Source organism: Ziziphus jujuba, chromosome 3, assembly GCF_031755915.1.
Source record: "Ziziphus jujuba cultivar Dongzao chromosome 3, ASM3175591v1".
Taxonomy (NCBI): Eukaryota; Viridiplantae; Streptophyta; class Magnoliopsida; order Rosales; family Rhamnaceae; genus Ziziphus; species Ziziphus jujuba.
Window position 1 is genome coordinate 24,941,458 of NC_083381.1, and position 15,017 is coordinate 24,956,474.

Consider the following 15,017-nt stretch of genomic DNA (forward strand, 5'->3'; position numbering starts at 1 on the left):
TACATATCCCATGAGGTACGGAACAGATTCTTAAATCAAAACATCGACTAGAAAACTGCCACGTCAAAAGGCATCGTCATCAGCTTCATTCTGACCGTTGGATGGGAACCCCTTCTGATCAAGTGTTACTCACAGTACAGTATATCACATACACCCGTTTGATTATAAGCTCTTTCTTTCCCTCTCTAGGAAGTTTCAGTAACAAAGAGGAAAATGCTAGGAATTTCTTATGGAGAGCTCTTCCTCTTGATTGGAGCCACTGCTGCTCTCGTTGGTATGCTGTATCTATCTATCACTCTCTGGTTTTTGATTTCTGATTTTTTTTTATTATTTATTTCCCTTTTTTACGTTTTTGGTGAGCTCGAAACTTTTTGCTGATAACCTGGGTTTTGATAAATGAATTGGAAAATTTTTGTCAAAGATTAGATTTTTTTGATGAGTAAACTGAAATGGGTTTTCATATAATAGGGCCAAAAGATCTTCCAATTATTGCCAGAACTGTAGGGAGGTTAGCCGGTCGAGCAATTGGGTATGTTCAATTAGCTCGAGGGCAGTTCGATAATGTTATGCAACAGTCTCAAGCTAGACAGGTTCTTACTCACAATGTCTATCATTGTAAATAAATAAAACGAAATTGAAATAGTAGATAAGGATGTTATTAGCAATAAAGTTGTTCATTATTTGTTTATGTCCTTTGCAAATATTACCATTTTTAAGGTTCACAAAGAACTTCAAGATACAATGGCACAACTAGAGGCAATTCGTTATGAAATCCGAAGTATATCGCTTATAAATCCCGGTCCTTTGACTCAAAGGTTGATGGACAATCCTTCAGAACCTAGTCTTCAAAGTAGTGCTGGTAATTTTGTCCTCCAGGAATTTATGAGAGAGTATATTTTTCTCTTCTTTTGTGATATATGAATATTTACGTACTCTGTAATTAGTAGGTAACAGTTCGGTTGATACGCGGGAGGGAATGCCGAAGTCAATAGATACTATCATGAAGGTTCTGAAAAACTCAAATTCATTTTTTATCTTGTCATTTGTATATTGTGATTCCTGGATGAGTTGACTTATTCCTTCAATCATATGTTTATCAGGATAATAGTTTCAAAACCTCAGACACGTTTAATTTGCATAGCCAAGCAGTTGCTTATGCAAAATTGGCTCAATCTGAAGCTGTGAAGAACAATATGGAGAAAGAGAAACACGATGAGGAGGCCGGCCTATTCACCATTCTGCCTGTTTCAGCTGAAAGCACTGGGATGCTACCAAATCGCAAGGGTAAAATGATCTTCTGCTGTAGAAGCTGATGTTCTCAGATTATTATTTCTCTTCTACTTTTTGTTTCACAATTGATGCATATAATGAAGCTATTTTTTATTTTGTTGTCCCAATTTGAACACATTATAGCAAACTGTTGGGGCTAGAAATTCCCTTCCCAATTTTACACATACATTTGGAAATTTTGTTGTTTTCAAAGTCTTTTTTAAAATATGGGATGATTTTGAATTATGGCACATGTTTTTGCAGTTATGGAAAATCAATGTTCAGACAAAAGAATAGATATAAGAAAAAAATTATATACCATATTCTTTATTATGCACCCTGTAGAAAAGTTGTAAGGAATATTGGTTGGTCATATAGGAATGATTGCATATAGGGAAGATTGCCTCACGTTTTTCTTCATATTAAAATAGTGGAGAATCTTTCTGAAAAGTGTATTGCTGTATTGTGTTTTCCCTTGTCATAGATTCCCTTCAATGATCTTACTTAAATGGATGATGATTTTTATTGGTTATTAACCTTCTTACGTTGCTTCTGTGCATCTATCTGGAAACGATATTTCCCAATCCTTGAAGAAAATTTTTTAATATCTGGAAGTATAAAACTTTTAACCCTTTTGAGAAACTTTACTGTGTTAAAGTCATTTGTTGTCTTTGGGCTGTCTGGCATGTTAAATACATGCATTGGAGCATCTAAAATGCACAGACATGGTGATGCCAAACTCTTTTGTTGGAACAGATAAATATTACATAAAACTGAAATTGAATAGACGATTTAGGTTTCTGAGGAAGTTCCTTCAGATCGGGAATAGCTGGTCATGGGCCACCCAACCTTCATATATGACTTCTATATTCATCTTTTTTCCTTTTTCTCTCCCATTCAAACTCCAATTAAGTTGTTTGATTGTTCTTATCTTTTCACCATTTGTTTACTAAACAATGTCATGCAAGGGAAGTTTTCTTTATACTATATTATTGACGTCTCAATCTCCATTTGATGCCATTGTCAGTTTTCACATTTATTCTGCTGGATATTGTATTTTTATGTGACTTCTATCTAATATGAGTATTTGAGTTAATATTTTTGTTTACTAAAATTGTTCAAACTTTTGTTTTCTGTGTGTTAAACCATCTCTAGCTGGACCAGTCCATAGTTCTGCTACTAAATTTATACTTCTACCTCCTAACTACTTCATTCAAGATAAAACTTGTTTTCATGGTTGTTGGACTTAAAATTCAATCAATATGGTCCATTCCCCCAGATCTGATTGTGCTCTTCTGATGGCAGAAGTATCATGGGTTACAACATATAGGGCCTTGCTTTTTCTTAGTGTAGCTGGCTTGAACACCTTTAGAAACACATAAGAAAAAGAAATACACTTGAATTCATATATATTGTTATTGTCCTTCTAGCGGGCTTTCTCTCGAAAGGCCAAAGATGCCTTCTATTTTGCGTTAGAAACTTGTCTTATTGAAGAACCCTTAGTAATCTTTCCAGAAGTATCAGCTTTGACTGCTTCACTTGCTAATTCATGCATGTTAATTGCTTGTACGAATCTTTCTTCCTATATGCTCTGGGATACAAGTACTTGTTGAACAGAATTATTGAATATGCAATAGTTTTTTATGTAAACACATAAGTGGATATGACGACAGAAAATGCAAAAGGATCAGACATTGTATTGGAAGCAGTACTTGAATCAGAGATAGCTCATAATGCCAAAGATTTCTTTTCACAGCCCCAAAATCAAATACAGTGATCTTAAAAGGTAAGCTTTGAGTGTTTTTTTTTTTTTTTTTTTTTTCGGTTGTTGTTGTTGTCGACATCTTTCAATCAGCACCAACTCGATAATGTATATTTTTTTGATGTGTTTGCGTCGTATGGAAGGTGTGACATGGTGTGGAAAGGAGAAATACATGGGATTGTAGGATGTATACTCTCACCAAGTTGAAATATGAAAAGCTGTTTTTTTTTTTTTTTAATTATTATTATTATTATTTTTGTATTTGGCTATTAGCATATGGGTACATTCAATATCAACACTGCTATAAAATGAACAATGTAGAACTCTCTCTAAAGCAAAACTATAATTTATTTCCAGTACATACAATGGGATGGGACTGTAAAATTGAAACTGATAGTTTATGCAAAACATGTTGTAACCTTGTCAAAATATCAGTAAAAATGTCAAGCATCAGGAACGTCAAAATGGTCTCTAAAAGTTGCAGATCTTTTTTCCTTCATGTTGGACTGCATGTAAAACTTTTCACAAGAACAAACACGTGCACTAAAATTAGGCAAACGCTATAATGGGCATCTTTAGATTTATGAAATCAGCATGGCTGTGGAATAAATGTCTAAAATGAAAACAAGAACACCACCAATGGAAATATTGTTGCATTTATTTTGATGTTTTATTGCAACACAATATTTTAAGACTCTTGTTGTACTGTTTGTTAAACTGGTATGGCTGAATACTTTTATGCAGAAACGTCATTCCTTTTACGGCCTCAAGAGGCCTAACCAAAAAGGGTTTTGCTGATATTAATTTTGTTCCACATGATACATACAGTCATGTGTCATCGTCTGCAATGAAGCTGCTAGAAAGTCTCTCTTCAAGCCTTGCCTTCTCAACTGTCAGCTAAAGTATATTAGGCACCTAGATGGTTCCACACTCGGTTTTGAGGCCAACATTTTTTTGTGCACATATATTATCAATATAAATGTCAGTTCTAAACCAGCAGTTGTGTAATTGCTTTCCTTGTTTGATTTTGCTGCTGTTAATAGCTGATTTTCTTCGAAGTTTCAATCATTTTCTTCCTTCCCAGTAGTTTTTAAAACAATCTTTTTCCCAAAGGCTCTTGTTAATATGTTCACAGATAAGAAGTATTTCTTTTTTACCTCTATGGACAAAAAAAAAAAAAAAATTGATCTTTGTTTATCCTGGATTGTTTTGTGTCTCACACAATTAATGTTACACCTCAAGTCTATATACTCGAAATGTGATAAATTTCATACTTAAAACACTCAATAAAACTTATAATGCGGAACATAAAAAATCTCCAAACATCATTAATACATAATATCTAAAAAAAATATCTCCAAATAAAATGAACAAAAATAAACTCCAACACCTAAAAGGTCTTTTAAGCCAACTGATATAAAAATAAAATAACTAAACACCATTATCCTATGCCAAATTCAGCTCCCTTGAAACTATGGTGTACCTGAAACTATAACAATAAATAATGAGTATAAAACTCAGTAAGCTACTGGTTTTTCATAAATATAAAATAAGAAAATACTTAAAATCATAACAAATAAATATCAGAAAACAATCTTTGACAATATAAACATGATTTTCATATAAACTCTAATTGTTAAATACTTAGTAGGATTTTCCATAACATAATATTACCTGTTTGTAATCCGAAATCCGAATAAACTCGTGTGTGAGGCATGTATAGGGAAACATAAATTTTAAAAATAAACATTCACGCCCGAAGGTATAAGCTATAACCCTACTGTGATCATCAGTAGGTCCTTCCACATGAAACAATACATCCAAATCCGAAGGTAAAAAACCATAAATCACTAGGAAATATCCTTACATGATTCATAATTGCACCCCAAAACATATAATAATATATCCATAAATGCCTACTAAATACCAACAACTAGAGCAAAAATACATATATCAATTATCCAACAATTTATTTGTACAATACATATATATTTTATAAAACATAAACTAATAGAAAAACATAAATAAATCATTAACATAAGTACATATTTGCTATGGCTTCAGTTTTTAAAAAGTCTAGTAACTTACCTTGGTCAGCAAAGTCCACAAAAGATAAACAACCTATGAATGAACCAACATTCTCTCATAAGTATAAAACAAGACTATCATATACCACAAATATCATCCGTATAAATCTCATAATCAAGCTCTTAAATTCAAACTAAATGAATAAGAGTTGATACCATAAGATCATCATAGCCTAAGTGTAACAGCCCAGTTCACCCGCATGCGATATTGTCCGCTTTGTGCCCATCCCGCACGGTTTTGTCAAAACGCATCGCAAAGGAAAGGTATCCACACCCTCTTTTAAGGCATGCTTCGTTCCCCTTTCCAACTGATGTAGGATCTTACAATCCTTCCTTCTTGGGGCCCAATGTCCTCGCTGGCACACCGATCCGGGTCCGGCTCTAATACCATCTGTAATAATTACTAAATGATTGATAAATGTCATAAACAAATAATACAAAAATATTAATGAAACTTACATTTAGACAATTCAGCAAATAATTAAAATGAATGAATTAATTAAACAATTAAATAAAGGAATAATTAAACCAAATTAAAACCTCCATTTAAAATAAATGGTAAGAACATAGTAAGATCTCTTTAAAATCATCAAATCAATGTAAATAGTAAAATCAAGATAAAATGCATTGTTAAAAGATTAATATAAATAGGTAATTAAAAACATAATAAAATTCCATAAAATTTGTATTAATATCTCCAATTGAAATAAATAATAAAAACAACATTTAACACATTCTAATTTAAATATAATTTCAACATATTTATTTTGAAATCCATGTTTCGAAAAACCACTTGATGCACCCACTATATACGAGTGACGCCAACGATACCTAGCGTCCCAAGGTACCGCCAGACAGGAGGTTAAAGAGAGAAACTGGTATATGGTCCCCTGGCGTCCCACCGCGCCGTTGCAAACAGGTGTCCCGGCCATGGAGGGGCGGCCTACCCTCATCCGATGGCAACTACAGGACAACCCCATAATCACCTGTACGCTACTCACACCTACCTGCGCACTCATCACATCCACATGCGCGCTAATAATATCCATGTATAAAGAACACCAGTACGTGTATGGTGCATCTAAAAATCAATGTAATCTCAAAATCTCATAAATACTACCGAGTTTATTCCATCCAATTGAATCCGTAAATTTTCCACAATTCCTTTATAAATCATCATCATAAATTCATCGCATAAATTCCATAAATTTCAAATCCATCAACTCTCAATTCCATCAATTTAAATATCCAAATTTTCCAATGACATAAATATTTTTGAAACATAATAAATTAAATCAATATTTCTTTCTCGAATATTTTTTCCTTACTTTTAAAAAACCAAAATAGAATAAATACCCTTAAATATTTATTTTTTTTCAATTTCCTAATAAAATTGAAATGTACTTATAACCAAACCTATTAGGATAAAAACTCTATTTTTTTTTTCTTTTAAAAATAAAAGTTATAAAACCTTTTTTTTTAAATATATATATATATATATATATATATATATATACATATATACATATATATACATTACCCGTATGTTACAATTAAGCCTATGGTTGAGCTGATCTTACCATTATTTATCATCTTCCTTCGACAAACCATAACATCAGACTGTTTTTACAATCTTTCCTTGGGTGTACCGAAAAAAAAAAAAAAAATTTATAAAATGATTATACCATGTCACCGGTACTAATAATCATGTGGAATGTAAAACTAACGCTTATATTTATGCACTGTCAGGTATAGAGATTTTACTAATAACTGTTAAGTGTTTGATTATAAATTATCCTGTGGGTTCACGAATTGTACAGTGAAGCATAGCCTTGACAATTCCTGAACCTGGCAGATGCCATTTGTGTGATTACCTTCACAAACACCTCAAGATAGGAAAAAAAGCAAGGATAAGAAGAAATTATCTAGAGCAAAAGTGTCTGCCTTTATGATGGGCACTGATATTACTGATATTGGAGTTGCACACCTAAATTGAGACAAAGATGGCCATGAGCTCCAGTCATTTCATATATAGAAGGTTGTGATACTTGGATTGTAGTGACTTTCAAGTTCATTGTCTCTGTCTGAGCGGTGAAATGACCTTGCCAGTTTAGTGCTTCGAATTATGGATTCACTCGCATGCTCAAATGCTCACAACCTATTAATGGATCCGGGTCTTGTAGTTTTGGGTTAGATCCACCAAAAAATGAATTCCTACCTATAATTACTAACAATTAATTTGTTATTGTTCTGTATCTTGAAGATTGGATACTGTGGAAATTTCAATTGCATGGATTGAAAGCTTTAAAAAATGTTTAATCAAGAACCAACCCCTTTAACTCGAAGAAGTACTACATGTAACCATCATACTATATTATTTGTGCAACTTCAAATAATCACATGCATTATACACCCAACAATTTAAAATCTTGTTTGATATCAAAATAACATGGTTACTTTTTATTTTTTATTTTAATGTTTAATTATGACTAGTTTCTTATAGCATGTTATTTAACTATTACCTATAGAATTTTTCCTTTTAACTCACATAATGAATCTTCCAAACTCTTTTCTCTCCTTGTCACATAATAATAATAATAATAATAATATTGGAAGTGGAGAAGGGGTTAAAACATCTATAAAATTTGCAAGTTTGAAGATGAAAATTCTGATGGCTTTGTTTAGTGGATCAAGATTCTGTGTAAGAAATACAATGAGTTTTATTTTCCCCATACCAAAAGTTAATAATTTTTTCTAAAAGTTAAAAAAAATCTAGTATAGAGAGAGAGTACAAAGGAGACATTTTTTTTGGGGGTGGCTTTCCGGGACCATTCTATAGGGAGCTAATTAATAGTAACGTGCACAACTTGTCAAAGTAAATTATTTCCCCATCAAACATAGAACATGAGGCTGCCACACTGTCAGATCCAAGAAATCGATAATGACATAAAATATGAATATGAATGACAGACTCACAAAGACAAAGACAGAGAAGAGAGAGAGCCAATGAACTTGATTTTGTTAAGATTGATGAATAGGAGAAAAAAAAATGCAGTACAATTACTGTTGACCCCAAAAGAAAATTGTTAGCGATCGATCCCATACAAATTAGATTATTAATTTAATTTGTACATGAATAAACACAAACCCAACATCTACAACTAGTGCTGCTACTAACTACCATATCACATTAAAGAATTCCAGCCACATTCACTCAACAGCCTACATTCACCAGTCAGTTGTGTATATATATTTTTGTATATTTATGATTATTATTATCCCACTTCAATAAGCAAATGGCATAAATTAATGGCCATAAATGAGGGAACCCCATCAACATTCACATGGCCTTGTTCCCTCCCTTGCCTCATCAATTTTTAATATCTTCTTCATCCCAAAAAAAATAATAATAATTACAAATGTACAATAAATTAAATTAATGATTATTACAGAAAAAAGAAAAAGAAAAAAAAGATATTAAATGAACATGAAGAATCTTTTAAAGGAAGGAAAAAAAGTAGCATTAAATTTTGAAGGAATAAAACACACAACAACTATGACAGCAAGGACAACAACAACAACAAATTAAAAAACCCAAAAAAAAAGGATTAAAAAACAAGCAAAATGGGTAATTATTCAAACAAGCCAATTAGTAATAAACAAGCCAGACAATTGTGAAGTTTATTACTTCTTGTCCATTACAGATGTCCAGAGAAAGAGAGAGAGAGAGATATCTTTAATATCTATACACCATCAAATAGTACAGACACATCCAAAGAAACACATCCTGATCGATTTGTCCCGTGCTTAATTCTTTTTTTCTTTTTTCTTTTTTTCTTTTTTATCATCAGGATCTTCAAAAGTATATGTATTATTCTGGGTTTAGCTTCTGCTCTTGCATTTCTCCATAGCCCTTGGAGCTGAAATTAAGTTTAACCAAATTTTTGTATAATTAGTTTTGGTACATATATAATATCAACATAATTCTTAATAAGAAAAATATTAAATTAACTTTGCTAATTAAGCTGGTTAAAAGGTAATTAAAGTAATTTACCAAGTCCAATTGCTTCTGATCCTTTCATTATTCGCAAGCGCTTGCATGACTCAACAAACATCCTGCATATAAACCAAGTATAGTTTTATCAATTTAGTGGGCATATATATAATTTTTCACCTCATGCAGAGATGATTGATTTAATACTTAAAATATGTCCATGGTTGGAATTAATTATACTTTGTTTTATATGCATATATATATATATATAGTTTTTTTTTTTTTTAATATGTTTGACTATATATATATAGTTTAGGGTTTGAATAAAATTAAAGAATGAAAGAACTTACTCCCATGGAACATCACCCACGAGCATCCAATCACCATCCTTATCTTCATAGGTTGGCACATACTCAGAACTGTTCAGAAGATCCATCAACTTGCTCTCATTCATGAAGTCTATCATTCCTTGGGACCCATAATTACCTTCAATCAACCAAAATATATTCAAACAATTATGGCTTATTATATACTACCTAATGACAATCAGAAAAGCAGCAGAGGTTGCAAGTTTTTCCTGTAGAGATTTTCAAGCAAAACTTTGTTCTAGGCAATAAATTAAAGTTCTATCAAGATGGTATAGCATGCAAAAAACTGCAAAACTAACCCATGGTGAAGGAACTGAACATCTTGGCCAAAGAATCAGAAAGTTCTTGGTAGCTCTTGTACATCTTCAAATCCACCTTACGAAGATATGGAGCACCATCCATGCAAACCTTCACAAATGCTGCGCTACCAGTACAGCTTGCCTTCTCAGTCTCCACACTGTTGCTCTTCTGTGCCATTATGTTCTTCCTGTATGATCTCACTGGTGGCCAACCCACAACTTGCGCCCTGAAAAATCAATAATTAATCATTCCTATCAATATAACACATAAATTATCAAAAACCCTAATAATATATTTATGTTTAACAAAACCCTTTTAGCGAAATTAATTAACAAAACCCAGATAGCAAAAAGTTTTTTAAAACAAACTAACAAGCACAGAAAAGAGTTTGTGAGCCAAAAAAAAGTTAGAAAATAACAATACAAATTTAACAGCGACCACTTGACATATATATGGAGTGCATGAATTAAATACAAAGAAAAGGACAGCCCACATACTTAGCAGGTGGTTTAGCCGGATCTTTGTTGCAATTAGGAAGGAGATTCTTCTCCTTAGGAGCATTATTGTTTATAATCTTCTCTTTCAGATCTTCCTTTTTGGAGTGAAAATTAAGCTCAAGAAGATCAACAGTGTCAGAGAACCCTCTTTTCCCAGTAGCTTTTGGAGTCCCTGGTTGTTGTTCATTTCCACAACCACCACCACCACCAGGCAATCCAAGACAAAGCTCAGTCTCTTTCAAGTTCAAATCTCTCTCAACTCCCACCATATTAGTCATCTTCCTGCTAACTTCCATTGAAAAAGAAAAAGCTATAACCTCTTTTAAACTTCTCTACCCTCTGAATACCAACTCATATGGTTTTCTTAGCAAAATGCTGTAGTTCTCAATATCCTTCTTTCTTCCTCTTGCTTCCTGGTATTGTATTATTAAGGTAGGCTTTGGCAAAAGAAGCGACCCCCCAAAAACCCAATAATATAACACTCTATGGTAGCTTGTATGGTGTAGATGCATGTGTATGTCATATCGAGTTTTCCACGTCGTGACACGTGGAGGAATTTCTTGCGTTTGATCATTATATATGTACACATGTGGGGTTGTTTCTGATTTAGATCATAATCATTTGCCGACTGCGATTAGATTTGGAGGCTGTCGCTAACATGGCTCTCACACGGTCACACCCCACTCATAACTCTAATAGGTTGCTTTTTAATTGGTCAACCATCCATCTATCTTCCCCATTCTACCTACTCCTCTATTCATGTGATTAAAACTCACTTGCCTCTCTCTCTCTCTATATATATATTTATATATATGTGTGTGTGTGTGTGTATTTTACTATAAAGTTGTTTTACCATTGATCATAAATTCTTTCCACTATTAATTTAGTTATTTCATTTGATTCTTGTGGTTGATGTTTTAAGTTTTCTTCTACTACTTCTAAAAGTGTATCAAATTCAAATCCTCTGGTAAAATTAATATTTCCTCCAGCAAAGATTCAGAGCTCGAATCCCCCTTTAAAAAAAATAAAAATAAAAAAATAAAATCAAGTACATCTATATATTCACATAGAATATTAGAAATAAAATAAAAGAATGTTGAAACAAAGAAGGGGGGGAAGTGTGATAGGTAGAGAAATTTTAATTTAGTTAAAAAGTAATTTGGAAATGAATTTTGCATATATAAAGAAAACTATAAGTACATATCTAATGAATTTGTTGAAAAAAAAAAAAAACAAATAAATGAAATATTAAAGGAGAAATTAAAGAGGGAATATAGGTTTGTGCATATGATGTTTTGGGTACACAATAAATCCTAAATTTATGTAAGTAGCACATGCTATCACACTGCGTTTGGTCCCGATCTCCTTGATTGGTTTTGTCAAAGTTAGGAAAATTAGGCCCAAAAACAGCATACCTTGATATTCTGTCTCATATCTGGGTTCATTTCAATAACATATAGCGCCTCAAAACCGTGGGTTATAGATTGTGCATCCTCCATATTATGTTGCAAACAAAATGCTAGCGAGCCGACCAAAAAACAAAAATTAAAAATTGTTCTATTATTTTTTGTTTTCTTTCTATTTTTTCTTTGATTGAAAATTACATATATCCATGTATTATGAAATATTATATATGTCATCTACATGATCATATAGTTTTATTTTTACACACACACACACATATATGTGTGTGTGTGTGTGTGTGTGTGTGTGTGTATCACATTGATGAACATATAGTCAGTTCAGCGAAATAAATTTGTGTAGATATGGCAGTAGTTTCTTTGGCATCACTCTCAAAATCAATTGCATGGCCTTTTGGGAATAAATTCTCACAATATTTGAAGCCACATAAAAATATTTTTAAAATATTTAAAAAAAATAATATTTGTAAATTTAGAGAGGCATTTCGTGAAGCATGCTACCAGGTTCCTTTCACTCTCTCCCAGCTTTCATTATTTTCAACCAGTTTAATTTAGTCCATTAATTGAGTGTCGGGAAGAGAATATGCATATGATTACCAAGAGCTAGCACGACTTAGCCATTTGCAATTGTTTCTATTAGTTTATACCATCATTCTTCTACGAACCTTCTCTGCTTAGCATCCATATCTATAGAATATATAGCACATGGACGAATAATAATACATACCATGCAAGGATAGTAATTCAACATAAATAATTACACATATATATATATATATATATATATATATGTCTACATAACTAAAGAAGGCATATTAGCACATGATTGGTTAGTCCGAACTTTGTTAATAATTTCACTAATTGAAAATTTGACATATTTAATCACGAATGGATCAGTTCATTAAAATTAAGGTCCTCTTTGTTATGGTTTCTAAATAACTATTTGATATTGTTTTTAAAATATTATTTATGTCTTTTGAGATTTTAAAATAGCTTTTTGAAAATCAAATGAGCTTAAAATTAAAATTAGTAAAATATAATTTGAAAGGGTCTTTTGAAAGTAAGTTATAGAGAAGGAAAATCAAAAGTTATCCAAATAGGTTTTTAAAATGTCTTATATAGAATGCTAAAAATAAAAACCCATCTATATATACACTCTCGAACATGACATGAAGGGGAGTGGTTTGATTTTTAGTATGTGGTATATATTGAGTTCCTTGATATATATAGCCATGCCATTTAAGATATTAATTGATATCATAAAGATAAAGATATGGATATATAGATATAGATATTGTGTTACTGAAATCATATAATATGTATATGATTAATGGGTAAGAAAGTGTATGCTGAAGTAGCTATAAGCTCTATGCTTCAGAATGATACATGAACATCAAGTGAATAGAAGTTTGATTTCAACATCATTTTCATTCAGAGAAATAAATAAATAAATAAATAAATCCTTTTTGAGGGCATGGTGATGACTTAGAGACAGGTCACATCCACAAGAGAAGGAAACATCCCTAACCCAAGCTGTGCCCTTGCCCTGTCCACGTCCTTCCCAACCCCATTCTGGCTTTTTTTTTTTTTTTTTTTTTTTTTTTTTTTTTTTGGCATCCTAAACCTGGATACATATATTTGATAATTATCCCAATAGTGTGTGAGAGAAGCCCTTCCCAACCACATAAATATTATTCTTCCAAACACTGCCTAAATGGACTCAACCCTCTCCTGAATCAAAACCAATAGCCTTTTTTCCTTCTTTTGGACTTGGTGGAGTCAAAATCATATAAGAATACAAGAATCAATTTTTTGGCCTTTCAAATCCCAAACACGTCCTTAAAATTAAAAAAAAAAAGGAAAAAAAAAAAAGAAAAAAAGTAAAGAAAGTGACTACTACCACTACTACTTCTTCTTCTGCTATACTACTTCAGATAAAACTTTTTTCCAAATCATTTTTATAAATATTTGAAGTATTCAATCAACTAACGATGAATGAGAGAGGGCATAATGTTCGATCCTGATTGGCTATAAGGTGGGGTCAAATTATCTGGTCAATCCCAATGATTTTTATTTCAATCTATATATATATATATATATAGCTTTAGTTATTTATTTCATCAAATGGGTTAGCTACCTGTTTATTCATTAGGCACAAAACAGTCTTAATGGAAAAGCCACACCCTCTATTAAATATATGTCCCTTAACTAATTCAAACTCTTTAAGACTCCCTGATATTAACTAAACAGAGCACCATTATTCTTTTGGCCACCACCACCTTTCATTAATTATCCGATGTATATTAGGAAAATTTTCCAAGTACTTTCCATTTCAAATAAACAATAGCGATACAATTGCCATTTTTAAATTTAGGTGATATTCGTTTATGATACACAACAAAATAAATTAACCATAAGAGTACTTTTGCACACCATTTTATTACGAATTGGGACATATATTAGTCCTATTTATATTTACCGATAAGTTTTAGTTTAAAAAAAGAAAGGCTAATTACATTTTAGCATTTTTGTTTTGTAGAGTTTGAAAATTTAAATATTTAATTAAATATATAGACTTAAGTCCTTAATTTTTCAAATTATTGTAAATTGGTTTAATTTTCAATTGTGGTCAAACAAATTGATAGTAATTTCATCTAATAACTTGTTTCTATAATCGTTTGAAAGTAGCAGAGTCATGTGGAAGAAAATGTAATCAATTTTTATGGTCAAATTAAAAATTAAACCAATCAATAACATATTAAAAATCATATGTTTAAATTTTTACTTTTGAAAATTAAATATTTAAATTATAAAATCTTAAATTAAAAATATTGCAGTACAATTAACTGAAAAAAAAATACTAAACAAAATAAAAATGTTAGTTGAAACCTTTTTTTTTTTTTTTTTTTACTTAGTACTAATAGGAAGTTTTGACATTATTAAATTTCCACATTTTTACCACATGCAGTGCTTTATGATTATTATTTACATATATAGCATATATAAGATTATAAGATTGCATTGGTACTATATATAGACAGCCATACATATACCATATATAGTCTATATTGACAGCCATACATATACCATATATAGTCTATTCTTTTGGTCTTTTTAAGGGTTAGGGTTGTTATTTTGTTAGGTACGTACTTGGCAAATCTTCTGCCACAGAAATGATGCTCTTGAATGACTACTCCTAATAGTATTATCCTCTCATGCATATGATCAGAAAGGATTGACCGGTGCAAATCCCAAAAAAAAAAAAAAAATGATCACCTTTTTTATAATTTTATTTTTAAAAGCATTCATATATATATAT

At 31.5% G+C, this 15,017-nt stretch overlaps 2 protein-coding genes across 9 annotated transcripts; one reads left to right on the forward strand and one right to left on the reverse strand.

The window, feature by feature from the left end:
- Window positions 1-63: 63 nt before the first annotated feature.
- On the forward strand, window positions 64-4,099 carry LOC107413162 (uncharacterized). Of its 8 annotated transcripts, none has more exons than XM_025071598.3 (7): window positions 64-274; window positions 469-590; window positions 718-859; window positions 945-1,006; window positions 1,101-1,284; window positions 2,928-3,055; window positions 3,175-3,265. In XM_025071598.3, the coding sequence occupies exons 1-6, from the start codon at window positions 214-216 to the stop codon at window positions 3,044-3,046; spliced, it is 690 nt and encodes a 229-aa protein (XP_024927366.2). In that variant the 5' UTR covers window positions 64-213; the 3' UTR covers window positions 3,047-3,055; window positions 3,175-3,265. The 8 variants fall into 8 exon arrangements, with proteins under 8 accessions (XP_024927366.2, XP_024927365.2, XP_024927364.2 ...); XM_025071597.3 differs by lacking the exon at window positions 3,175-3,265 and adding an exon at window positions 3,860-4,099 and having other exon boundaries at window positions 77-274; XM_025071596.3 differs by lacking the exon at window positions 3,175-3,265 and adding an exon at window positions 3,776-4,099 and having other exon boundaries at window positions 82-274.
- A 4,627-nt stretch (window positions 4,100-8,726) lies between these two features.
- Window positions 8,727-10,731, reverse strand: LOC107413132 (auxin-responsive protein IAA14). The gene is made up of 5 exons (XM_016021001.4): window positions 10,278-10,731; window positions 9,780-10,006; window positions 9,463-9,598; window positions 9,173-9,234; window positions 8,727-9,038 (listed from the first exon to the last, which is right to left on the reverse strand). The coding sequence occupies exons 1-5, from the start codon at window positions 10,571-10,573 to the stop codon at window positions 9,001-9,003; spliced, it is 759 nt and encodes a 252-aa protein (XP_015876487.3). The 5' UTR covers window positions 10,574-10,731; the 3' UTR covers window positions 8,727-9,000.
- Window positions 10,732-15,017: the final 4,286 nt, after the last annotated feature.

Excerpts from the sequence above, each read along its gene's own strand:
- LOC107413132 (XM_016021001.4), bottom strand. The coding sequence starts at position 10,573 with ATGGAAGTTAGCAGGAAGATGACTAATATGGTGGGAGTTGAGAGAGAT. Across the intron at positions 9,235-9,462 it reads GTGGGTGATGTTCCATGGGA|GATGTTTGTTGAGTCATGCA; the intron begins GTAAGTTCTTTC and ends GTTTATATGCAG. Across the intron at positions 9,039-9,172 it reads ATCAGAAGCAATTGGACTTG|CTCCAAGGGCTATGGAGAAA; the intron begins GTAAATTACTTT and ends ACTTAATTTCAG.
- LOC107413162 (XM_025071598.3), top strand. The coding sequence starts at position 214 with ATGCTAGGAATTTCTTATGGAGAGCTCTTCCTCTTGATTGGAGCCACT. Across the intron at positions 591-717 it reads AACAGTCTCAAGCTAGACAG|GTTCACAAAGAACTTCAAGA; the intron begins GTTCTTACTCAC and ends ACCATTTTTAAG. Across the intron at positions 860-944 it reads TAGTCTTCAAAGTAGTGCTG|TAGGTAACAGTTCGGTTGAT; the intron begins GTAATTTTGTCC and ends CTCTGTAATTAG.